This window comes from Suncus etruscus, chromosome 13 (genome assembly GCF_024139225.1).
Source record: "Suncus etruscus isolate mSunEtr1 chromosome 13, mSunEtr1.pri.cur, whole genome shotgun sequence".
Lineage (NCBI taxonomy): Eukaryota > Metazoa > Chordata > Mammalia > Eulipotyphla > Soricidae > Suncus > Suncus etruscus.
In genome coordinates, this window is record NC_064860.1 from 31,581,883 (window position 1) to 31,609,687 (window position 27,805).

At 39.2% G+C, this 27,805-nt stretch overlaps 1 protein-coding gene across 2 annotated transcripts in view; it reads left to right on the forward strand.

Moving 5' to 3' along the window:
• The window catches only part of GPR156 (G protein-coupled receptor 156), an 87,000-nt gene that overhangs the window by 40,478 nt on the left and 18,717 nt on the right, over positions 1-27,805 (forward strand). The window contains exons 3-6 of one of the 2 annotated variants that reach the window (XM_049785888.1): positions 21,841-21,976; positions 22,540-22,650; positions 25,903-26,028; positions 26,994-27,089. In XM_049785888.1, the coding sequence (XP_049641845.1) occupies positions 21,841-21,976; positions 22,540-22,650; positions 25,903-26,028; positions 26,994-27,089 (469 nt within the window). The remainder of the gene's footprint in view (positions 1-21,840; positions 21,977-22,539; positions 22,651-25,902; positions 26,029-26,993; positions 27,090-27,805) is intronic. The other variant, XM_049785889.1, reaches the window with a different exon arrangement.

The window sequence follows — 27,805 nt, forward strand, 5'->3', positions numbered from 1 at the left end:
GCTGTGGGCTTTTCATAGACAGCTGTAACTATCTTGAGGAAGGTTCCCTCTAACCCTATTTTGCTGAGTGTTTTCAACATGAAAGGATGTTGGCTTTTGTCAAACACCTTCTCTGCATCGACTAATATGATCATGTGGTTTTTGTCTTTCTTGTTGTTGATGTGATGTATGATGTTGATTGATTTGCTTATGTTGAATCAACCTTGCATTCCTGGGATGAAACCCACTTGGTCGTGATGTATGATCTTTTTGATAAAGTGCTGGATTCGGTTTGCTAAAATTTTGTTTAGAATCTTTGCATCTATGTTCATTAGTGAGATTGATCTGCAGTTTTCTTTCTTGGTGGTGTCTTTGCCATCTTTGGAATAGGTGTGATATTAGCCTCATAAAAGGAGTTAGGGAGGATTCCTGTTTCTTTGATGGTTTGGAAGAGCCTGTGGAAAAGTGGTAGTAAGTCTTCTTAGAATGTTCAAGAGAGTTTGCCTGTAAATCCATCTAGACCTGGACTTTTGTTCTTAGGGAGTTTCTTAATTACATCTTCAATTTCCTCAGAAGTGATTGGTCTGTTTAGGCTTTCTAGGTCTTCCTTATCCGGCCTCGGAAGATGATATTTTTCCAGGAATCTGTCGATTTCTACTGGGTTCTCTAGCCTAACTGAGTATAGTTGTTCATAATATGATTTCATGATATGTTGTATTTCTTGGGGTTCTGTTGTAATCTCTCCCCTTTCATTTGTGATCCTACTGATTTGGGTGTTTTCCCTTTTTTTGGTGAGTTTTGCCAGTGGTTTGTCTATCTTGTTTATTTTTTCAAAAAAACAATTCCTGGTCTCATTGATTTTTTGTATTGTTTTCTTATTTTCTATGTTTTTTATTTCTGCTCTGGTTTTTATTATTTCTTGCCTTCTGGTTGTGGTTGGATTTCTTTGCTGCTGTTGTTCCAATTCCTTGAAGTGATTCTTTAAACTGTTGGTTTTGTCATTTTCCTGTTTCTTGACATAGGCCTGTATTGCTATGAGTTTTCCCCTAATTACTGCTTTTGCTGTGTCTCACAGATTTTGACAGGTTGTCTCTTCATTATCATTTGTCTCAAGGAATCTTTTTATTTTTTCCTTGATTTGCTCTTTGATCCAGCTGTTGTTGAGCAGCATGTTGTTTAATCTCCAGGTATTAGTTTTTCTCCATTGCTGCTTCTTGTAGTCAATTTTGACCTCTGTTGCATAGTGATCTGGTAGGGTGCTTCTAATGATCCTTACATTTGTGGTCTTATATTGGTTAGATTTGTATCCTAGGACATGGTTTATTCTGGAGAAGGTTCCATGTGGGCTTGAGAAGAATGTGTATTCTGTTTTCTGGGGATGGAGGGTCCTGTATAAGTAAGTCTATTAGCCCTAGATCTTCTAATTTTTTATTTAGGGCTCTTATTTCTTTGCTGTTTTTCTGTTTGGTGGATCTGTCCAGTGGTGATAGTGGAGTATTGAGATCTCCTACAATTATCACATTTCCCTTCATGTGTTTCTCCAGATTTGTGAGCAGTTGCCTCACATATTTTGCTGGCTCTACATTAGGTGCATAAATATTGACAAGTGTTAGTACTTCTTGATCTAGTGTTCCCTTGATCAGTAAGTAGTGTCCCTCTTTGTCCCTGATCACTTTTTTGAGGTTGAATGGAATTTGGTCTGATATAAGAATGGCTGTACCTGCTCTTTTTTGTTTCCTATTAGCCTGAATAATTAATTTCCATCCTTTTATTCTAAGCCTGTATTTGTCCTGTAGTTGTAGGTTTGTTTCTTGCAGGCAGCAGAAGTCTGGTTTAGGTTTTCTAATCCAGTTCTCTACTATGTGTCTCTTAATGGGAGAGTTTAGTCTGTTAACATTTAGGGAGATTATCGACAGTGAGGACTGTTGTGCAGTGTAGGGTGGTTGTTGTTACAATCGGGGGTTTGGATTGTGTAATTCATCTCTGAGTAGGTCGTTTAGGATCAGTTTTGTTTGAGCGAATAATGCAAGTTTATTTTTGTTTGAGAATGTTTTTAGTCTGCCCTCTCATATGAATGAGAGTTTTGCTGGATATTGGGCCCTAGGTTGGAAATTTCTTTTATTCAGGCATTTAAATATGTCGTTCCACTGTCTTCTTCCTTGAATTATTTCAAATGGGAGATCTGGTTTGATTCTTATGTTCCTGCCATTGTATTTGAGGTTTTTTCCCTTATTGCTTTAAGGAGCTCATCTTTTTCTTTGTTTTTGTTTTTGCCATTTGGGTTACTATATGTCTTGGTGTTGGTTTATTAGGGTCTATTTTATTAGAGACTCTCTTCACTTCCTAGATTTGCACTGAATCTTTCCAGAGGGTGGAAAAGTTTTCTGTTATTACTTCTCTGAATACTTGTTCTGCCCCTTTCCCTATTTCCTCCCCTTCTGGTATACCCACAATTCTTAGGTTATTTCTTTTGTCCTTGATCATTAGATACTTGACTTTTCCTTCCAGTGCTTTGTTTTTTATTTTTTTGTTGGTTTCTTGGTCATTTTTTGTTTGCAGTTTTCCTTCGAGTTCTTCAATGTGCTTCTCCAACTGTGTGTTTCTGTTACTAAGACTTGTTACGTTGTCTTTTAATTCCTTCAATTCCTTTTGTATGGAATCTCTTATGTTCTTTAACATTTCTTCTTTAATTTGGCTGATTTGTTCATCCATAGATTTATTATACTCTGTGACTAGCGTTTCTTTTATTTCCTTTATGAATTCTTGAATTTCCTTTCTCATGGCTTCTTTTAGGTCTCCTTCCCATGGATCTGTGCGTTTTGGTGGACTTGGAAACTTGCTAGGGTTTGTATTCGTATCTCCAGGTGTTAGGGTTCTCCTTGATTTACCCATATTTCTTTGCATTTATTGGCTTGGAGTACAGTGCCTTCCAAATTCAGCCTGCTTTGGCCCCCTGTAGCTTGGGGATGGGTCCCCTCCCTGAGCGTGGTTCTAGAGGGGTCTATTGGGTGAGGTTCTGAGGTTTGGCTCCTCCTGTGCTCTCTATGTGGCCTGATCCGTTGCTTTTCCCTTTTGTTGCCAGCTAGTGCAGTTCCTCTCCTGGACACAATGGTGGAGGGCGCTGTTGAGCCTAGCTCCTTAGCCCCCCCTTCCCCTACCTGGAAGTCAGCTCTGCCACTTCCTTCAGTGGGTCTGGTCAATTCCCTTCTCCTTATTCTTGCCAGCCGGTGCAGTTCCGCTCCTGGCCAGAATGGTTGAGGGTGCTGTTGAACCTAGCTATCTGTCCTCCCTCCCCTATCTGGGAGTCAATGGAGCTCCGCCCCCTTCCGAGCTTCAGCAGAAGAAATTCCCGCAGCCAAACCCACCCGGTAGCTGCCCTCAGCCTTTGGGGAGTCTTCAGGTCTACTCCGGGGCTCAGGGGGGTAGGCTGCTCTAGGTTACCCAAAGGTCAAGGTGGCAGGCCCAAGCTTACCTAGTCTATTGGTCCCAGCCCGTCCCAGAGGTACAGAGTGGGTCTGGCGCAGGCATCTCTGAGTGGCTATGTGCCAGAGAACTGCACTCCCCTGTCTGAACTCGGGTTGGGTGCAGTGATCTCTGGGGACAGGCGCATGGGGTGGCGGTTGCGGGGGTCTCTACGCACCCACGTGGAGTGGCCCCACTGGGGACAGGCGAACAGTTTTCCCCCAATTTTTATAACACCATGATTTACCAAGTTGGTCATTTCAGGCATTAAATGTTCTTACATCAATTCTACTACCAGTTTGGCTACCCCTTCACCAGTATCTCCAGTTACTCATTCACCACTATTACCTGCCTTCACACAGGCACAAATTAATTTATTTCCTATTTCTTGTTACAACACAAAGGCAAGATGAATTATCAAATATTAAGTCAATACAAGTCAATTTTAAACAATCATATCGCTCCATGATATTACTAAAGTCTAAATATTCACAGGGCTGTGGTTTGGTGCTAGTTAAGCTTTCTGTACTATTGGTTAAACTCACTGAAATGGGTAGATTACAATGTAAGTTTCCCCATCAGATTTCCTATGATACTTCTGGGTTGACACTATAGCATATTAGGTTGTCCAGTAGCCACGAGGTCCAGGATTTATAGGCCTAAAACAAATTAGGTGGCTTGGAAGTTTGTCACATGGAGTTGGATCTTTTCTGCTGGATGGTGTTGGAGGTTGTGCAGAGAGTGTAATCTGCCCCCCTCCTTTAAGAGAAGGGCACAATGATATCAGCTCAAACTGAACTACCTGGGAAGTATTGGCAGACATTATTCTCTTCTTGGGTTAAAGCTCTTGACTTGTACACAGCCTATCCTGATATGATTTCTGACACTCCATGTTGTCCCTCAAACACCACCAGGTATGACTCCTGAACACAGATCCACAAGTATGCCCTGAGTACCCCCTTGGTATGACCAAAGGATATCTTGGAGCTGGAGTGATGGCTTGAAAGGATGAATGTGTGTAAGAGACCCTTGTTTAACCACCAACACCACATGACCCCCAAAGCACTGCTAGAAACTCTCCCCAATCATGGAGCTTAGAGTAGATCCAGAGCACTTCTGGGAACCAAAATACAAACAGATAAAGAATCATTTGAGGACAGTTTTGTTTTGTTTTGTTTTCATCATTGACTATATTTCAGTAGTCTGATTATAGTGATGGCTACATTAGCAATACATGTGATAAATCTCACAAATGTACACACATCATGCATAAACGATGCATATATGAGGTGAAATTATTATTATTTTTTTTTTTGGTTTTTGGGTCACACCTGGCAGTGCTCAGGGGTTATTCCTGGCTCCAGGCTCAGAAATTGCTCCTGGCAGGCACAGGGGACCACATGGGGCGCCGGGATTCGAACCGATGACCTCCTGCATGAAAGGCAAACGCCTTACCTCCATGCTATCTCTCCGGCCCGAGGTGAAATTATTTTGCCTACAAGTTTTTCAGCCCTGTTATTTCAGTTTGACACTTTCTTATTTCTACTCTCAGATTCTCTTAATTCTTATTTGTGGCACATTCAGTTCATTTCATGCTTTATTGAAGATCTGTGAATATCCTCCATATTTCTTTTCTAAAGTCCTTATCTGAGGGGCTAAATAGGTGGTTAGTATTTTTTGAGTCATCAGAGCTACCATCTTCATTTTCTAAGCATGATGGAGGCCTGTGTTGTTTTCCCATTGTTGTGGTTATAGTTTGATGCTTTCTATGTTCCATGCCAGAATTCCTTTACTAGAAGGAGTGAGGGACCTTTTTGCTTTGGATTCTGTCCCTCATGCGGACACCGCCGACATATCTTCCTTGTCCCAAAGCTGCAGGGTCTGCCACCACTGCCTCTTGTCTCTGGGTTCCACAGCTCTGGTGAAAGTAGTGAAATACTAATATATGTAGCATTTTGTTAATAGTATTGCCCCAGTATTTAATTTTTTGCTTTTGAGAATGCACTCTGACTATGTAAGATATTATCTTTGGAGAAAGCTGGGTTAAGTATCTGCAGGAACTCTTCTGCTTTATCTTTGCAACTATTAAATAATTTCTTAAAAAAAAATAGTTGTTTTTTCCTTTTGTTGTTTTGAGGCCACACACAGCAACACTCAGGGGTTACTCTTGGCTCTGAGCTCAGAAATCTTTCCTGGCAGGTTCAGGGGACCATATGGGATGCCAGGATTCAAAACAGTTGCTCCTGGGTCAGCTGCTTGCAAGGCAAATGCCCTACCACTGTTATTGGGATGGGATGGAGGGAGATAGGGGGCTTTGGTGGTGGAAATGTTGCACTGATGAAGGGGGTGTTCTTTGTATGACTGAAACCAAACTATAATCATGTTTGTAATCAAGGTATTTAAAATAAGAAATAATTATTTTTTTAAAAAAAAAGTTTTGTGAGTGGCTGGTGCAATAGCACAGCAGTAGGGCATTTGCGTTGGACATGGCTGACCCAGGACAGACCAGGGGTCTATCCCTGGTGTCCCATATGGTTCCCCAAGCAAGGAGCGATTTCTGAGCACATAGCCAGGAGGATTCCCACCACCAGTGTTGTCCTCCCTCCACCCCTGTTCCCAGCATGTATTCCATATCCCCTCCTTTGCCCCCTAGGCTACTAGTATAAGTAGTCCCTTCTATGTGTAGCCTGTTGTAGATTGGGTATTTAGTCTGTTGTCATTGACTTTGGATTTGGTGCTTAAGACTGATCATTTTTTATTTCTACTTAATGTTCATATGACTGTTTGGTCTTGGTACCATCTATTCTTTTTTCCCTCAATTTATGAGGCAGAACAAAATTTAATTGATGATTCCAAGTAATTTAGGTTCCTCCAATACTTTGAACTCTTCAGTACATAATGCTTGCTTGTTTAAATACAGATAAGTTAACTTAAAGTTTATATTTGTTAATTTCTAGTACAGGTCTCATTTACTTTTTATTTTAGATAACACTATCTCTAGTTTTCAGGGCACTCAGGAGAATGAATATTTTTCATTTTGAATTGAAAAGAAATCTCAGCTTGAACTGAAGGACATGTTTTGTATGCCAGAGCCCTGAGTTGGATTCTAGTACTTCATGGTTCTTTAAGCTCTTCCAGTAGCTACCTAGAGTACCACAGGGCATGCCCGTAAACAAGCATAAAGATCTCAGGGGGCTGGTGAGATAATGCCAGGAGGCAAGACATTTGACCCTGGTCCTATCCTCTGCACTGCATATGCTTTCCCTAGACACTGCCATGAGTGACCTCAAAAGCCAGGAAACCCCCTTAAGCATCACTGAGTGTGGCTCAACACTCTACTTACCACATACACCACCACTACCACTTCCTGTTTTCATAAAGATTTTAGCATGACTAGAGATATCACTTGTCTATGCAGCTAGTCAATCTAGTCAGTCTGATTCCAGAACCCATATACTTTTTCTACTACATCATGGTACTTTGGAATTTATCTTAGCATAATTCTTAAAATCTGCTTTAATACACACACACACACACACACACACACAAACTCAAACAGCTTATGTTTTAGTTGTTCATTTTGTAGTAAATTATAGGTCAAAAACACAACTTCTTTACAACCCAGGACCAACACTTTAATGCTATTGCTAGGGCCAAGACATGGAGACACTAGCCAGTGATGGAAACCAAGAGCCCTAGAGCAGGTTATAGCAAAAAATTTGTCTGCTGTTCCAATCAGAGCCTCAAAGCAGGAGTCGTAGAGGGAACCTAGTCAAGGCTCTAGTTCAAACCAGCAATCATCAGAAGGAGCTGACAAAACACAGAAGCTCTACTTCCTAGGGACTCAAGACTTCCTCTCTGTCTCCCTTTGATGATAAAATGAAACTAAATAAATGGGGTCTTTGAAGATTCTCAGTAAGAGGAAGCCACAGAAAACTTTTGCCGGCCAGTGTTACTGCAGGATGTTAGGAAGCAGGGTCAGAAAGACCCTTTAGTAGAGGTTTTTGAATTGGTCAGTAGGATGGATTCAGGGTGCCAGGCAGTGGGTAAATTCAGGGGGAGTGAGAGGACACTGGAGGTAAACAGGACTCAGGATTCTAGATTAACTTTTTCACATAGTTCTTGTCTAGTTATAAGACATATAGGTCCCTTTATATTAAAATAAGGAAATTAAGTTAGATAATTGGCTTAAACTGCGATCTAACTCAAATCCAGTCCTAGCAATTAGAGGGACCAAGTAGTGGGGAGTAGGTTCAGCCTTCATAGCTATTCCCTGTTTCGTAATTGTTAAGATTGGTCCTCTAAGATTCCTCTAATCTGAATGATTTATCCAGAATAATAGTTTATAAGCTCCTTCTAGGTTTAGCATCCTTTCAACAGGATACTCATTAGAATAAATACTCATACTATATGATGCTGTAAAAAGAATCCTAGGGGGACATAGTTGGATAAATCCAGGACCTGCAACCTGAATTCCCAGATTCTCTCTCAGTGAGGATGCAATTATTCAGGAATCTTCTAAGATTACAGAATGTATCAAGGCCCAAAGTACTGCTTCCAAACCTGAGGGCAAATAAAGAAGGTAAAGATAAACAGAACCTCCTAAGGCAGGAGAATATTCAGAGATGGATTTACATGTCAGCTGAGTCCAACAGATTCCCTCTATTGGGATGTTTCTTGTGGCCAATTGTGCTGTGCTATATGCTCTGCTTAAAATCAGGGCACCTGCTCTGCCCTTTGGGAAGTATCACAAGTCTCCTGCTAGGAATTGCTCAATTTTTTTTCTGCAGCTAAGAGGAGAAAGGAAGTTAGTTGAAATCACTGTTTCACAAATTACAACACATGCCTACCCTCTAGGGTTTGAGATTATATGAAAAGAGAATGCTTCGTGTTTCTAGTGATTTCCTCCCTTGGAATTTAAATATATACTTCAAATATGTTATAATTAAGGCATGGTAAATATACATTTGGAAATGGGTTTGTTTTAAATCAATATGGACTAATACTCCTAATTTGAATCACACAAGTTTTCATATTTGGGGGGCACACTATACTCGATGGTGCTAGGACTTACTCACTTCTGACAGGACTTGGGAACCATATGTAGTGCCAGGGATCAAACATGGGTTGGATTTATGCAAAGCACGTGCCCTACCCACTATACTATCTCTTAAGCCCCACATATTCCTTTTCTAGTAAAGGAAACTTTTGAAGCCTTTTCCTCTCTATCATCAGCTTGATTTTGTGTGCTTTTATGTATGCCTGTCCTAAATTTAAGTCATAATCAACTAATGGGTCTTATATCTAAATTTCCTCCATTTCAAAATATCTCAAAACATGTTTGAAAATTGCCAGAGAGATGGTACAGAAGCTAACACTTGCTTGTATGCAATCAAGCTTGATTCAGTCTCCAGCACCAATGGGTGTAATTCCTGAGCACATAGTTAAGAGTAATTATTGAACATATATGGATGTGGCCCAAAGCCCTATTAATGAAAATAAGTAAAATAGATCTTGGTCTGAAGAGATAGTGCACAATTTGAGAATATGCTTGGTATAAGAAAGGTCCACATTCCATTTTCATACTGCATGGTTCTCTGATCCCCACAAGGAAAAACCCCCAAACTTAGATCCAGAAAAAATTCCCAAATAATGTTAGGTATGGTTTAAAAAAAACACAAATAGATCTGAGATGCTAATAATCCAGGGTTTACACATTCTGAAATATATTCTAAACATATGCATATACACTGATAAATGTGCATAATGGATATATTGACATGCATAATCATTTTTTGTTTGTTCTTTTTGGGGGTCATACCCAGCGGTACTCAGGGCTTACTTCTGGCAGGCTGGGGGACCATATGGGATGCTGAGGATCAACCCAGGTAGGCTACGTGCAACCCTACCCGTTGTTCTATCTCTCCAGCTTCAGTATACATGGATTTTTTTTTAGTGTACTATACATATATCTTAAAAGGTTCAGTGGATACTAAGAAAATAAGTGCTAATAAGAAGAAAAGACAAAAATTCTAAAATGAAAATTGTCTTTGTAGTGAAAAAGTTAGGAGCCAAGAAGTGGGATCCTAATATACAGGATAAAATTTATAATCTACTTACCTTCCTAGCTTGAGTTCTTTAGAGTTCAACAAATGGATATCTAGGTGCTGTGACTTTGTGTTGACATAGGAAAATAATAACTAATAAGACAGGAAGCCACCATGGTTATTTGCTAAGGGGAATTTGGTGACAGATATTTAGCAAGTTTTTCTTTAACATTTACTTCAGAGTTATGTATTTTAACTGGTTAATTGATTGACATGCAAATCCTAAAGCATCTCTAGTAACCAGGTCAGTCTGTTGTTCCTATGTAAGGGAGAGAGGCAGGAAAGCAAAGCGTGACTGACTTATTAATAAGCAAACAGCATGAAAAGAAACTTGCCTCCAGAATAAGTTGAAAAGAAAGACCTGGAAGAGATGTTGTATTTCATCAGATCCAACTTCTATTAACCATTTAACTGCTGTGCAAGCAGATTTTTTCAGTTTCTCTTCAGTTCCTGCCAATGGCCAATGTAAGCTGATCTGGTAAAATAGTAGGTAGGGAAGAGCTCTTTCTCTTTCTCTTTCTCTTTCTCTTTCTCTCTCTCTCCCCCTTCTCTCCTCTCTTTTCTCATTCCCTATCTCTCTCTCACTCTTTCTATCCCTCTTCTCTTTCCTTTTCTCTCACCTCTCTCTCACATACACACACACACACAGATATGCAAGCACTACAACTACAGCAAATTTAGGCAGATTTAGGCAAGACAATCCCATCCAGAAACAAAAAGGCAGGGCTGAATGTTTGGTTCATGACAAAGCATAATTTACTGGCTGTAGGAAGTATAAAGGGAGCATAGTTCTAGCCTCTCAGCAAGCAGGAAATCAGTACATGACCAGCAGATTTTATGAAGTCAGAGAATGATGCATGTTTTTAACCTCAAAGCAGATGTCAGCTGAGAGTCCTTAACTGTGTGGTCAGGAAGATGAGGTCTCATCCATCAACTGTCTGACAAAGGCTGTCATCATATCACAGGGCCTACATGCTTTCTATATATGATGTAAGCTGTAAATTAAACAAAGCATTTCCTCCAGGAAGAATTCAACCAATGAAAAGGAATCTTTCAAGTGGTCTGATTTCATTGGAGACAAGCAAGTGTGTGTGTGTATGTGTGTGAGTGAGTGAGTGCACGTACACTCAGGGTCACATGCATGCATGCATATGGGTCTATACATATACCCAAGATACTCCCACTTTCTTAGAAACTGAGAATGGAAAACAAAAAGCTTCATAAGTATCCTGTTATGATCTTTTCTTCCAGTTTTCTTTAGATTTCCATCAGCATCATGCTGAGAAGGGAAGCAAAGTGCGGAGAATCAAAAGCTGATTCAGGGCTACTTGCTTTGCATGTGTCTGATCCAAGTTTCATCTAATACCCTTATGGTCCTCTGAGTCAGAAGTGATCTCCAAGTGTGGAGCCAATAGTAAACCCTAAATATTGCCAGGTGTGACCCCAAAACAAAATAAACAACCAAAAAAGGTTGCTTTGGTGTCTCTGTGTTAAAAGAGGTTCATTTTTGAAATGGTAGGAGTTTTAAGAAATTCCCTTGTGTTCTCCTAAAATAGCTGAGCCACTTAGTAGCTTTCTGGGTACAGTAGGACCCAATACATAATAATGACTCTGAGGCCCTGGGTTTCTGACCACTTGACAAATTCTCATACTCCAAACTCTCACTGCTGAAATGATAATCCAGGATTATAAAGGTTCTGCAGTTGTAGACATAACTTAATTATATGTATCAAGGCCTTAAGAATAGAAAATCAAGAAAGCTCTTGCCTTCCATTGACAATAAATGTGGAGGCAGTATATAATGTCAAACTGTGCTAAGCCAGATTTTGAACATTGAACAATATTTAAATTTGTTTTGCTAATTTGATGAACAAATATGGTAATTTGCCTCTTCTATAATTTACAAATTTAAATTTCCATGAAAACAGTATTGACCACTGCTATTTAAAGTTTCATTTGCATTCTTTATTACTACAATTAGTATTTTAGAGTGGATCTTTGCATATGCAACTTTTCTTATCTGGGACTCTATCAGACAAATTTCTATACCTGGTACAGTTGGGAAAAGAACATGACTTTTTCTTTCAAATAAAATGAAGTAATTTTCAAAAGAAAAAAATGAGGCAGATAATGAGACAATGAGAAAGATAAAGAACATCTATAAAAATCCTACTTATTTCATACTGCAAGAAATCTAGTCTAGGCTCTTTCTCTTTTCATTAATGAAACAGATAAACTAGATTAACTGTTGTTGGTATTATTTTTGCTTTGTAAAATTGTGTTTGTGGTTGATTAAAATACTAAGCATATGTAATCTTCCTCTATGTTCAGTAAAAGACTTTGATGATTGAATTTCTTTCAAACTAGTAAAAACATTCTCCAGCCACACACAATTAACCTGCTGAAATGGCAATCACACACACCTTTCAGTGACCCTTGGTCAGACAAAATAAGTAAATAATCTTCCATTAATTTTTTTCTTATTTTTCACTAAAGCTAAAATAATCAAAGAAACATAAGGGCTGGGTATTTTTCTCCAAGGAGCAGAGCTAGTTCCTAGAATGTGTAAGGCCCGAGTTCAATTCCTGGTACTACATACCTCTACCTAGCACTACCAAGCCCTAGGCCTTGAGCACTGAACCATTAGACCCAGCTATTACCAGGAATCAGTCTGTCCTTATATACGTAAGTATATACTATATACATGAGTATATAATATAATGTATACATATATACATTATATAAGGGCGTAACATGTCTACTGAAAAATTAAAGTTGTATCAGTTCCTGAGATTTTCCTTCTCTTTATTTGACACTGTGATTTGCACTTTTTGGGGGGGTTTAATGAATAGGTGCCATGTATGTCACTTTATCCCCTTTCAGCACCCATTTCTTGTCTAGAGTGATCAATTCCAACCATCATTGTCATAGTAAACACTTCTCTGCTCTAACTGCACTTACTGCTCTTTGTGACAAGCTTCCTTCCATAGACTGGTCCTCCTGATCCTCAGCTCTGTTGATTATGGATATAATTATCATACTGTCATTTATATTTCTTATATCCCATAGATGATTTATGTTTATCCCTTTCCCTCTGACTCATTTTACACAGCATTTTCATTTTTCTGAAACACTGTATTGTATTCCATGGTGTGGATATACTACATTTTCTTTAGCCAATCACCTGTTCTCAAGCACCTTGATTGTTTCCAGATTCTGGCTATTGTAAATAGTGCTAAGATGAACATAGAAATACAGAGGGAATTTTTGTATTTTGGTTTTGTGTTCCTAGATAATATAGAAGCTAAATTTCCAGATTTTTTTTTGAGGAATATCTATATTGTTTTCAGAAAGACTAGACTAGAAGGCATTCCCACCTTCTCCTCGCATCCACTCCAGCACTGAATATTCTTATTCTTTATAATGTGTACCAGGCGTGAAATGATACCTCATTGTTTTTATTTTTTTCATGTGCTTTTTGGCCATCTGTATTTCTTCTTTGAGAAAATCTCTATTTCTACTCCGTATTAGTGGGGTTAGATGTTATTTTTCTTGTTCTGTCAGTGCCTTGTATATCTTAGATATTAACCCCTTATTATATGGATATTGGGTGATAGTTTCTTCCATTCTGTGAGTAACTTTTGTATCTTAGTCAATGTTTCCTTTGAAGTGCAGAAGCTTCTCAGCCTAATGTAATTTGTTTATTTCTGCTTCCACTTGCATAGCCCTTTGATGTTTCTTCCTTAAAGATGCCTTAAGTCTCAATGTCATGGAGTGTTTTGCCTGTTTTCCTCTATGTCCCTCTGTTTGCAGGTCTGATATCAAGAACTTTAATCTATTTTTGACCTTTGTGCATGGTATTAAAGGTCTAAGATTACTTATTTTCATGTAGTTTATCAGTTATTCTAATACCACTTTTTGAGGGGACTTTCCTTGCTCCACTTTGTATTTTTTTGCCCCTTTAATAGAGATCAATTGATTGTATGTCTGGGGGGGTCAGTCTCTGAATACTCAAGTTTATTCCATTGATATGAGCATTTACTTTGTTCAAATACCATGCTGTTTTGACTATTGCCTCCTATCTTTTCCCAAGGATTGTTTTAGCTGTTTATGACATTTATTAAGGCAAGACAATCCCCACAAACACAAACCTTCTACAAAAAATGACCAAAAAAAATCTCGTGATAATCATTTCTCTCAAGGTTAATAAACTAAATGCACCAGTTCGATGAGTGAAAAAATGAATCCAAAAATTGAACCCAAAATTTTTCTGCTTCCAAGAAACACATCTGAATACTTAGAGCAAAAATAGACTCAAAGGTTGAAGGACAATAATTTAAGCAAAATAACTTCCCTAAAAAGACTGGGGTAGTCATACTAATATCACATGGCACAGACTTTTATGAGAGAGATGGATATTTTTTTTCTTTTTCTTTTTTCTTTTTCTTGGTTTAAGTCACACTAGGCAGCAATCAGGGGTCACTCCTTGCTCTACGCTCAGAAATCGCTCCTGGCAGGCCTGGATGGATGCCGGGATTCGAACCACCGTCCTCCTGCATGCAAGGCAAACACCCTACCTCCATGCTATATCTCCTGCCCCTCTTTTATTTTCTCTATATTGAGTCACAATAGACATTATAATGCACCAGCATAATTCATAATTATGGCATCACAATGGACATTTTGATGTGCACCTCTGCACCTCTGTGAGGTCATAAGTAATGGTTTTGATGTCACTGAATCCTTTGTGATGTACCATGATTATGAGGTACTATATTATGGACACTAAAATGAGCCACCAGTATGACATCACAATGGAAAATATGATGTGCACCACAATGAGGTCATAATTCATGATTCTTCACAAGGGACATTATGATGCGTTCCACACTGAGGGCAGTCATATGTCACAGTTGTGATGTCACAGTGAATCAAGTGTCAATTCTATGAGATCATAATTCACCATGGACATTATTAGCACCCATCTGTGAGGTCATATTTCATAATTGTGATGTCACAGTGGATCTTATGATGTACACCACTATGAAGCCATTAAGCATTGTGACATCACAAGGAATTTATGGTGCATATTAGTATGACATTAGTATGACCTCACAGTGGACATTTTGATGCATCTCTCTGAGATCATAATTCAAGTTTGTGATATCATTATAAACATTATGAAGCAAATACTACAAAATCATATTTCAGAATTGTGACTTCACAATGTATTTTCCAATGTTTACTATAAGGACATAATTCACCGTTCTGATGTTATAATGTGCATTAACTTGCACACCACTGTGAGGTCATAATTTAAGTTCGTTACTTCACTAAGTATTGTGATGTCACAATGTATTTTAATATGCAGTAAATGACTTCATAATGACATTGTGATGCATACCACTATGAGGTCATATGTCATGGTTGATGTCACAATAGACTAAGATGTGCTACTACTATGAGATCATAATTCACCATTGGACAATATGATGCTGTGAGGTCACCACTGTGAAGTCATTATTAATTGTGACATCATAATGGGCATTTTGATGCACACCTATATGAGGTCATAGTACATAGTTTTGACTTCAGAGAGTCCTTTATGATGCACATCACTATGAGGTCATCATTCAAGTTTGTGATAATTCATGACTGCACATTTTGGTGAACACCACAATGGACATTATGATGCACAATCAACATGAGTTTATAATTCTTGGCATTATGATGCATACCATTATCAGGTCATAAGTCACGGTTGTGGCATCACAATGAACATTATGGTGCACCATCACTTTTAGGTCATAATTCATTGTTATGAAAGCTCTGTTCCTATCTGATGTGCACCACTGTGAGTTCATAATTCATGGTTGTGACATCACAATGGACATTATGATGCATGCTATTATGGCTCCTGGGAATATATCCTGGGACCCAAAAACACAATGTAGAAAAGGCATCTGCACTTCTATGTTCTTTGCAGCACTATTCATGATAGCCAAAATATAGAAACAATCCAAGTGCCCAAGAACAGATGAGTGAATAAAGAAACGATCTACACAATGGAATAATACCATGCAACTGTTAGAAAATATAAAGTTTTCAAATATGGTTATACATGGATAGAAATTAAGTATATCATTCTGTATTAAATGAGTTAGAGGAACATAGAATGATCACACTCATTTGCAAGATATTAAAAAAAATATAAGAATAATACCAAAAGACAATAGAAAAGAGGACCAGCAGGACTGGTGCGTGTTAGAAAGCTTACTGCAAAGAGGGGTGGTGAGTAGTTAAGATAGAGAGGGAACTATTATGACAATGGTAGTTGAAAATGATCACTCTGGACAAAAAATGGGTGCTGAAAGTGATAATGATATGCATGCTACCTATTGAAAACCACAGTGCCTAAAAGGAAAAAAATGGGAGGAGAGAGAGAGAATATCTCCCATAAGTGCAAGTTGGAGTGGGGGTGGAAGGGACAGAAGGGGGAAACTGGGATATCAGTGCAAGAAAGTGTACACTAGTGAATGTATGGGTATTGAAACATTGTATGGCTGAAATTCAACCATCAAAAATTGTGACTGACGGAGGAGGGGGATTTGTAACTGTATTTCAGATGATTTAATCTAAAATTTAGGGGCTGGCATGGTGGCACAGCCATAGGGTGTTTTCCTTGCACGCACTAACCTAGGATGGACCGTGGTTCAATCCCCCGGTGTCCCATATGGTCCCCCAAACCAGGAGCAATTTCTTAACACATTGCCAGGAGTAACCCCTGAGCATGACTGGGTGTGGCCCCCCAAGAAACAAAAATAAATAAATAACATTTAAAACAAAAATATCTCTTTATTGGTGCTAGTTACTTGTACTATTTAATTGCCTTCACTCATATCCAGAGGAAGTCTGGGTAAGCCAGCCGTACATTTGTGCTGACTTGATCCACTCTGATAGTGCCCAAAGTTTGAATCTCTGATTGTTCATTCATCTCTCTCACCTCAAATGTTCTGTCCCTGTATTTTAAATGTCTGAAAGACTTCTGAAATGTCTTTTAATTCCTGCTTCCTCTTTCATTCTGGCCAGTCAAGTAGAGAGTTAAAAACAACATATGGGGGCTGGTGTGGTGGCGCTAGAGGTTAGGTGTCTGCTTGCCAGCGCTAGCCTAGGACGGACCGCGGTTCGATCCCCCTGCGTTCCATATGGTCCCCCAAGTCAGGAGCGACTTCTACGTGCATAGCCAGGAGTAACCCCTGAGCGTAACCGGGTGTGGCCCAAAAACAAAAACAAAACCAAAACAAAATAACCCAACAACTTATGTATTGAGTAAGGCATTTTTTTTCCCCACTTAAATTTTTTTCTTTTTTTTTTCTTTTTTCTTTTTTTAATTTTAATTATGACAACAAAGATGCAAAGAAAGAGGACAAGGTAAAGTTACAGTGGAAGCCCAATCACCCATAAACAGAATTCTCGGTAGTCCCATCGATGATATCCCAGCCTTGAACATTAAGAAAAACAAAACTGAACCCATGTACAATACAATTACTTTGTCCATCAAATCCCCAGTTGTAGTACATACTATTTCTTAGCAGCACACAATATAATCTAAAGACATTAGACTTATGTAACTCCTTAAACATTGAGGGCAAAGTACATTTATCTAGTTCCATGCACATGCTTACTAGTTTAAGTTAACCTCAAAAGTTTTAGTGGGTTGTTTTTCTTAAGGATTGGAGTCAAGGGAACATAGTAAAAAATGGTATTAAAGTGGCATTTGTTTGCATAGGCCCACCAAAACATAAGGGGCATGGAAAGAAAAATTATGGTCTAAATACAAGGAGACCCGACCCCTGAAGTTTCCTGGCACAGGACTGACTCTAGGCTCCAGGCAAACTAGTTTGTCTGAGTAAGGCATTTAAGGACAACAATTCTCAACCTCTCCCACCCTCCCAATAGTTTACCATACAGCTTATTTCTAAAGTGCACAAAATTTATCTCTTGTTAGTTTCTTTTTTTGTTTTGTTTTGATTTTTTTTTGGTGGGGGGCCCACACCTGTGGTGCTCAGGGTTACTCCTGGCTCTGTTTAGGGATCATTCCTGGCTATGCCTGGGGGACCATATGGGATGCCAAGGATAGAATCCTGGTCAGCCAAGTGCTAGGCAAATGCCTCACACTGTACTATATATTGCTCTGGCTCCTCTTTGTTTTCTATGTTTCTTTGTTTGCTTTTGTACCACAGCTGGGGAGTATTAGGGTAGAAGAAACCATGAAGTACTGGGTATCAAACCTGGGCCTTACATGTCTTTAGCATAATCTCTATGGCGCTGTATCAATCAGTGATTTTTTTTTACTCAAGAGGCTGAACAGTTTCTTAGCAACCATAAATAGTGCAAAAGAAGTCTCTTACCTGATCTAACTGTTTTTAGACTGTTTGCCATCTTTAAGTCACAAAGTTAGTTCCTTTTTCATCTGCTTTTTGTTATAATACTGTGATTTACCAAGTTGTTCATAATATAGTCATTTCAGACATTAAATATTCAAACACTAGTCCCACCAAAGTGTGACCTTTTCACCAGTGTCTCCAATTTTTCACCCATTACCGTAGCCTGCCTCCTTTTAAAAACAAAAATTTTACTTTATAATTGCTTGTTATAATACAGAGGCAAGTAAAATTATCGAAACTTAGGTCAGCAAGTGTTAATTTGAAATAATTGGATTTTTTTGTTTTTTTTTTTTTTTTGTTTTTGTTTTGTAACCAGAGAGGTTACAGAGAGGTTACTCCTGGCTCTGCGCTTAGAAATCACTTCCGGCAGGCTCAGGGTACCATATGGAGTGCTGGGATTCAAATCACTATTCTTCTGCATGCAAGGAGAATGCCCTACTTCCATGCTATCTCTCTGACCCCAATTTGAAGTAATTGTTATGTATCTCCATTGTATTACTAAAAAGTCATTGTCTAAGAATTTATTGGGTTGTGCTTAGTGTTAGTTGAGCCTTCCTTGTTACTATTTGGTAGATTTCTATGTAACTTTCCCATTGGCTTTTCAGTTATATTACTGGGCTGAAACTTCTATAAAATGTTGAGGGTTCTACAGATATAAAACCAATAATTTTATTTGATAAGGTTATATTGCACAGCTGAGCCATTTCTTTTTTTTAAATTTTTTATTTTTAATTATGAGAACAAAGATGCAAAGAAAGAGGACAAGGTAAAGTTACAGTGGAAGGACAATCACCCAAAAACAGAGTTCTCAGAAGAAATCTGCCTGCTGACACCTTAATTTTGAACTTACAGTTAAAGAACATTAAGAAAAATAAAACAGAACCCATGTACAATTACTTTGTCCCTCAAGTCCCCAGATTGTAGTACATAATATTTCTTAGCAGCACACAAAGCAATCTAAAGCCATAAAACTTATATTAACTCCTTAAACATTGAAGGCAAAGTACTTTTTTACATTTCCATGCACATGCATATTAGTTTAAGTTAACCTCAAAAGTTTAAGTGGGTTGCTTTTCTTAAGGATTAGAGTCAAAGAAGCACAGTAAAAACGGTGTTAGAGTGGCAATTATTGTTTGCATAGGCTCACCAAAATATGGGGGACATGGAAAGGAAAAGCCTTGGCCTAAATACAAGGAGACCCTACCCCTGAGGTTTCCTGGCATAAGATCAACTCTAGGCTCCAGGCAAACTAGATTGTCCAATCCAGGTCATTGTCTGTAGTGCCAATACTTTTATTTTTCACACAGTCTCTGTTGTTGGTATCATGTTTCTGTATTAAAGATCCTGGAATCTGCATATCCTACATTGCAGTAAGGATGGTGCAAAGTGTCCCCTCGTTTCACCTCACAATTAAAGGGCAATGCAGAGAACCCTGTCCTGTAAGCAGGTTGTTATTGTTGTCAAGTCTTCTTAGTGTTAAGGGAAGTCTCTTTTGAGCAGGTCGATGTCAGAGCAGTGGTAGGGTCTTCCCTGGTAGAGGATTGCTTCCAGGTGTTGTTATAAAAAACCTTGGATGTTTCATATATAGTTTCCCTGGTTCAGGGGTGAATGGAGGATGCCCATTCTTTTGAGGCCTGTGCCAGGTCATTATATCAATGTTCAAGGTGTAAGGTCTCATTGCACTACGAGATTTGTGTGTTCCAATCTCTATTAGATAAGAACTTATTTGTATGTAAAGTATTTTCCCATTTTAATGTGCGTATGCAAACAAGGAATAATGCCACGTGACGTTCTTGGTGCATATGGGGGCCATAAGAACAAGTCCAACAATCCCCATGACATGGTTCAATCATAAGGATTAAACTGAGGGACTCTTCCACCAAAAATCCTTATTGAACAGCTAACAAAGAGAAGACAAGATAAACAGTGGGTAGAATTGTCACGGTAAAAGAATATTTAGAAAGTGTTAAAGCTGCTAAAGAAAATACACATAAAATATTCAAAAGATGGGGCCGGGTAGGTGGCGCTGGAGGTAAGGTGTCTGCCTTGCAAGCGCTAGCCAAGGAAGGACCACGGTTCGATCCCCCGGCGTCCCATATGGTCCCCCCAAGCCAGGGGCGATTTCTGAGCACATAGCCAGGAGTAACCCCTGAGCGTTAAACGGGTGTGACCCAAAAAACCAAAAAAAAAAATATTCAAAAGATATATGTCCATTTTATGTCTTGAAATAGTTGGGGGTTGTTAAATTCAATGCACAACTTTGGTCTGTGATTAGGACTGTGCAATACTGAAGTTAAAAAGGATGAATGTGGGGTACTGATGATTGGGGTGAGAGAGTTAAGGAGTAATAATGAGCTTTGTAGGGGTGTGCGAAAGGGCAGAATCTATTGGGGCAGGAGGTCGTTCTTGGTGCCTAACAAATTAAAGAACTAAGGGTAAGCGGTTAATTAAGGGTAAGATAACAAATCCAGATTGGGAGATGAAGGAGTAGAAGGGGCTCTGGTGTGGGGGAGGGGAAATATATCAGAGGGGCTATATACATTGTATAGATGAGTTGTTTATGGATTAAGCTTGGCAGTCAGAGAGGACCACTGTATAGAAAGTCAAGTCTACATATACACTGATTTTAGAGACCTATATGAATATTACCCTCCAAATCTAGGGAACTCTATATTTTTTCCCTAGAAACAGTCGAGAATTAAGAATATTTTTGGGTGTTGTTAAAAAGTATATGTGGTGCGGGCACGCGCGCTTTTGAAAATGAATGCTAGTAAGAAAAGAACTCCTGAATGGGGTCCAGTGTGCTTAGGAGAGGAATTTCTCTCCCCCACCCTCCCCCCATGGCCCGATTTACCAGACGTGGCCCTGAAGACCAGTCTGGGATGGGGGGGATCTCAGTCCCTTGGACTAAGTGGTCAGCCCAGGGGGCCTATGGCTAGCTGTCCTGCCCAGAGCCCCCAACATTAGCAGCTGAAAAGAAACAGAAGAACTGGCCTGTGGAGTCTTCTGGGAGCAGCCCCTGCCTCTGTAGTTTGTGTATTCACAGGAGAGGAATTTCTCTCCCCTTCCCTTCCCCCAGGGCCCGATTAACCAGGCATGGCCCTGAAGACCCGTCTGGCATGAGGGGGTGTCTCAGTCCCCTAAACTAAGTGGTCAGCCCAGGGGGCCTATGGGAGCTGAGCCATTTCTGTTGAAGAGTGTAGGGAGTGGTGCTGGGCTACTGTGGTTCATGCAAAAAGAGAAATCTGAGAATTCACCCATTCTGAGAATTTCACAGAATTTCACAGTCTAATCAGCCCGGATTAGACTACCTAGGAAGTATTGGCAACCATTATTTTCTTTTGGAGCTTGGTGGGTTGTTTTCTGCTGGGAATATGGTCGGTGTGGACAGTCTGTTGGGTTTTCCAGTGGTAGGGAGGGAAGGGGAGGGTTCAACCCAATTTCATTCTGAAAATATTTCCAGAGTTTTTAGCCCCATAGTTCAGTATACCTAAGAGGATTCAACTGTTCATACTATTTGAGTTCAGTTGAGGAGCTGAACTTTCAATCAGTTGGTATAGGTTGGATATTCATGTAGAAAAGGGAAACTGTCTCCACCCATTCTGAGAATTCCATAGAAGTATTAGCCCAGACCTGACTACTCGGGAATAATCTGAATACATTATTTTCATTTAAATTAGTTCTTTTTGGAAAATGAATTTTAATAAACTGTTTTTTTTCCAGGATTTTAAATGCTTTTCTTCCCAGAGGCTCTTATCTCTAAAATCCCAACACTTATACATGTAGAAAAGCTCTGACCACTCCCAGAATAAAGGCTCATCACTTATTGTCTCACTTCCCTCTAGGATTGTGAAGATGTCCAGTCCAAATCTGAACATTGTAACCTTGCTAGGCAGTTGTCTGACTTACACTAGTGCTTACCTTTTTGGGATTCATGATCAAAATGCTTTGGAGGGAAGCTCAATGGAAACTCTCATTCAGGTAAGTGGTCTTAAATTTTTGTTTTGATAATGTTTTTTATTTGGTTTGGTTTTTCTCCAAAGTGCTATGGAAATTATTTAGTGTTTACATCAAACCAAGCCCAGGTCATGGGTTTGATAGTGTACAGCCCTTTGAGCTGTCTCTTCAGTCTCCAGGATTTGATGTTTTTTAAAACCAGTTGTCCCGCGGGCCCGGAGAGATAGCACAGCGGTGTTTGCCTTGCAAGCAGCCAATCCAGGACCAAAGGTGGTTGGTTCGAATCTCGGTGTCCCATATGGTCCCCTGTGCCTGCCAGGAGCTATTTCTGAGCAGACAGCCAGGAGTAACCCCTGAGCACCGCCGGGTGTGGCCCAAAAAACAAAAAACAACAACAACAAAAAAAAAACCACCAGTTGTCCCTGTGGATGATGGTTCCCTTTATTCTCAATATGAGACCTTTATAGGTGATCACTAGAACACTTAGTGAAGTTCTTTTTGTACTCCATGCCCTCCTTAATTTAAGTTTGATAGATCAAAACTACCCATATTCCTTTCCTGACTATTGGCACTGTCCCTTTCTGTAGATAAGATTGGCCATGCTGTGCATCGGGACCTCCCTCGTGTTTGGCCCCATACTGGGGAAGAGCTGGCGACTCTACAGGGTGTTTACCCAGAGGGTCCCGGATAAGAGAGTGGTGAGTAGGCAGTAATTCATACTTCTTACTTGAAGACAACCATTGCCCTATTGATTACAAGCTAGCAAAGCTCAGGTCAGATTACTGGATCTGGATATTTTAGAACTGTCTGAAATTCTTCCTCTTCACTTCAATTCATAGAGTTGCATGGCCTCATAAATTCTCAAGACTGGAAGACTTTATGTCCGTGTTATTGAGAGTCAGATTCTTTGAACATAGTTTTGGCTTCATATGCTCCCTAAGCCCTGGTACTACTCTGGGACTGTCTGAGCTATATCTGGCACAAGTGGAAAGGAAAGCGGGATGCCCAGAAAGACAGCTGCTTGGCATAGCTAACAAGTGTGTGTGTGTGTGTGTGTGTGTGTGTGTGTGTGAGAGAGAGAGAGAGAGAGAGAGAGAGAGAGAGAGAGAGAGAGAGAGAGAGAGAGAGAGAGAATATATGCTCCTGAGAAGAAGAAAGGGAGAAAGGGGGGCTGGTGAAAACTGGGGACATTGGAGGTAGGAAATGTGTACTGGTAAAAGTTGTTGTACATTGTATGATTGAAACTCAATTGTGAACAACTTTTTCTTTTTTTTTTCTTTTTTTGGTTTTTGGGCCACACCCGGCGGTGCTCAGGGGTTACTCCTGGCTGTCTGCTCAGAAATAGCTCCTGGCAGGCACGGGGGACCACATGGGACACTGGGATTCGAACCAACCACCTTTGGTCCTGGATCAGCTGCTTGCAAGACAAACGCCGCTGTGCTATCTCTCCGGGCCTGTGAACAACTTTTTAACTGTGAAAAAAAGCCAATTGTATTATGAGCAACCTTGGTGTTTAAATTAATTTATAAAATTTATAAAAAAAAATAAGAAAGAAGGGGGCAGCAGAGATAGCATGGAGGTAAGGACGGTGGTTCGAATCCAGCATCTCATATGGTCCCCCCTACCTGCCAGGAGCGATTTCTGAGCGTAGAGCCAGGAGGAATGCCTGAGCACTGCTGGGTGTGACACACACACACACACACACACACACACACACACACACACACACACAAAATAAGAAAGAAAAAGAAAACCATTCCCTGTACTAAGAAGGATAGAGCCAAAGCAACAAGCAAGGCAGAAGAAATGCATCTTATAGATGAAATCAACCCCAGTACTTATGAGGCAGCCAAAGTGCATACAAACATGCCACCCTAACTATATCCCTATACAGTCTGTAAATAAAAACAGAAGTTTATATTTTTCTTGATATTTAATTTAAATTAGTATGTTGATTTAAATAGTATATTATTTAGTTTAAATTTTGTGTTATAATATGGAAGATGACGCAAAGATAAAAATTAAATAAAATTTTCTAGTACTCGTGAACAAAAAATTTTGTATTATATAAATAATAATATATATTATATAAAATTTTATATTTTATAATTTTATATTATGCAGTTTTAATTTGCAATTCCCTTATCTATTGTTTATCATCTTTTCTCATGCTTCTCATCCATACATCTTCTTTGGTCAAACTTGACCCAAGATTCCTCACCCACTTATTTATTTATATTTGTTTTTATTTATTTTTATTAATGAGTTTTATGAATTAGAATTTTTAAAAAATATGAATTTCTTCATATTTAAGATCCAAGTTCTTTATCAGATATATGATTTGCAAAGATTTTCTTCCTGCATAAGTTTTTTCTTCATTTGTTTAATAAAGTCTTTCAAAGAGGACAATGTTTCTCATTTTGATCAAGTACTGTTTAATAATTTGTTCTTTATGGATCATGTGTTTGGTATTAGATTTAAGAATATTTGTGTAACCCAAAACCCACCACCACAAATGGTGTTTAAGTTTTTTTTGTTTTTGTTTTTTGGGCCACACCCAGCAGTGCTCAGGGGTTACTCCTGGCTCAGAAATAGCTCCTGGCAGGCACTGGGGACCATATAGGACACCAGGATTCGAACCAACCACCTTTGGTCCTGGATCGGCTGCTAGCAAGGCAAACGCTGCTGTGCTATCTCTCGGGCCCGGTGTTTAAGTTTTAACTTTCAGTTTCTCATTTAGACCTCTGATCCATTTTGAGTTAAATTTTGTGTATGATGCAATGTCTCTCTCTCTCTCTCTGTCTCTCTCTCTCTCTCTCACACACACACACACACACACACACACACACACACACACACACACCGACATATTCTCTTTCTCATACCTCATATTATTCTACCATTTATCAGTTGTTATCCTACCATTTGTCAAAAAGATTGTTTTCTCTTTAGAGAATGACCACCTCTATGTTGCTTGAGGGCCATCGTATATTTTGTCCTCTTCAGTTTTCTTTCTTTTTGTTTTTTTTGTTTTGTTTTTGTTTTGTTTTGTTTTGTTTTTCGGGCCACACCCATTTGATGCTCAGGGGTTACTCCTGGCTAAGCGGTCAGAAATTGCCCCTGGCTTGGGGAGGCCATATGGGACGCCGGGGGATCGAACCGCGGTCCTTCCTTGGCTAGCATTTGCAAGGCAGACACCTTACCTCTAGTGCCACTTCGCCAGCCCCCTCTTCAATTTTCTTTCTGAAGAATTAGTTTATAATGGATATTAACACACACAATACAAGTACCTACAATAGGTTGCTTCTATTTTTTTCCATTTCCAAGCATAGTTTGTGTTGGGATTTTGATTGACTGTTTTATTTTGGAAGCCACATAAGTGGTGCTTAGGACTTAAATCTGTCTCTGTGCTTCAGGATTACTCTTGAGAGGGTTCAGGGGACCACATGCCATGATAGGGATCAAGCCTTGGTCAGCTACATACAAGGCAAGCACCTTAATCCTCCATTTATCTCTCCAGTCCTATTTTTTAAACTTGCACATATTTTATAAACTATACAATATTTATTTTGTTTAAATTTCTATTATCTTTTAGATAGTTTACAGATAAAAAGCAAAACCGTATTTTTTTCACAAAGTTAACTTTTTCAGAAATCTTCACTTTCTTGTTTATGTTTATTTTTTGTTTGTTTTTAGATCATACTCGGTGCTCAGGGGTTACTCCTGGCTTTGTACTCAAGAATCATGATAAACATGATATAAACAGAAATTACTGCACATATTTAGTATCAGTTTCATCTTAATTTCTGGCTTTGAAAGTTTTGAGGGGTAGTGATGTACCCTAAAGTATGTAACTCAGACTATATGCGATACTTTTGACTCTTGTGTTACACTGTCAATGAATTAGAAATAAAACAAACAAAAACTATGACCTTGACTCTGTTTTACAGATAATCAAAGACCTGCAGCTACTGGGGTTGGTGGCAGCTCTGGTGTTAGCTGATGTGATCCTGCTCCTGATATGGGTACTAACTGATCCAATTCAGTGTCTCCAGATTCTTGGTGTCAGTATGATGGTGAGGGACCAAATTGCTTGAGAATTAGATTACTCTACTAAGGGACTAATTTACGTGGGCATATGAGGTCATTTATACACAGTAGCATGAGTGTTATGTTTACCTTCCAATCAGGCAAAGAAAACACATAGAAAGAGGAAGAGGGATTGGAGTGATAGTACAGAGGGTAGTGTGCTTGCCTTACCGGGAGTGACACCTGAGTATTACCAGGTGTTCTCCCCCACCAAGAAAAAAAAAGGTGGGGGACAGAATAAGAAACTGCAGTTGTAATGAATGCCCTGCCCTTACCTACAGGACATGTCCCATTCCATCTTCATATCCTGTCCCAAGGGTCTTCCAACAATATCTACTTTGGGTTCAGTACCCTAGAATCTGCCTGATCTCTACCTCCACATTATCTCTAATGAGAGCCTTCAGCTATTGGAAGTTGACTTTCTCTAACTTTTAGAGGGAAAGGTATCATTAAGAGCCAACTTTCTCCTCTAATTTCTTACATTTATCTGCTATATAACTTTGGAAAAACCTCACTAAAAGTCTTAGATTAGATAGGATGATACTACTACTTAGAGCTGTTCTAAAGATTTAATGAAATAGGGCAGCAAATGACTCAACTATGCCTGGTAAATAGTAATCAATAAATAGGCACTAGCATATCACAGGGGTCTGGGGAATACAGTTAAATCTTGACATCATAGATTTGATAAAGATTCATTGTAATAGAAAAGCACATAAGAGGGATAAGCTCCAGTGCCGCCAAGTAGCCACACTTTAGTTTTATCATATTTTCCTCCAACTCATAATCACTCTCATTTAGATTCTAATAGAGTCATTTCAATTTTATAGCTTTTACATATCAAGGAGGAAATTATCTGCTGTAAAGGAGTTTCTGCTCCAGGATATGGACAGATTTATTGTGTTTTTGTTCATTGTGGGTGCCCTCAGTCCTTATTCTCTCTTCCTTATAGGTGACAAGGAGAGATGTGTCCTGCTCTCTGACCAGCACACACTTCTGTGCTTCCCGATACTCAGATGTCTGGATTGCTCTCATTTTGGGATGCAAGGTTGGTAACCACATCTTCTTGGACTACAGTCTGTCACCAACAAAATGGATTATATATAAAGAGGAGTTACAAGAATTAATGAGGTGGTTTATATGTGTGTGTGTGTGTATCTTGAAATATATTGAATTCAGAGATGCTTATTGGAGAAATAATTTTCCAAACTCTTTGGATACCCCAAAATAATATAAATTCACCTATTGTTTCGACCATTTCTTGTATGTATGTTTTTTCCATTTACTAAAAATACCAGTTTTCTTCCTCAATTCCCTGTAAGGGAAATTATGAGGAGACATTTCACCCACAATTCCTTATCCATCTTAAGTCTTTCTTCAGGATTTGTATCAAGGTATCTTATTGCCTTTCACCTTCTGGTTGGAAGCAGGATGGGGCCTTAGACAGATGATAACATCCAGGTTGTCTTTTTAGTAGTTCCAGCTACCTCTAAGTGTCACACATACTATCTCCTATTATCAGACTCATTTGTCTCTGTTAGATGACAAAAGTAGAGTATCGTTTCCAGAGAGGACAAATACTTACACAGTGTACTAATGGAGAGGAACCACCCGTCTGGTTAGCTGGTTTTTAACTAGGAGGAACATCAACTGGTTCTGAGACTCCTGAGGCCATTCTATTTTGATTATTAAGATGACTCAAGTAAGATGTAGTCCCATGACAGAGACTACAGTTGACTGTCAGAACAACTGTCTAACACATGG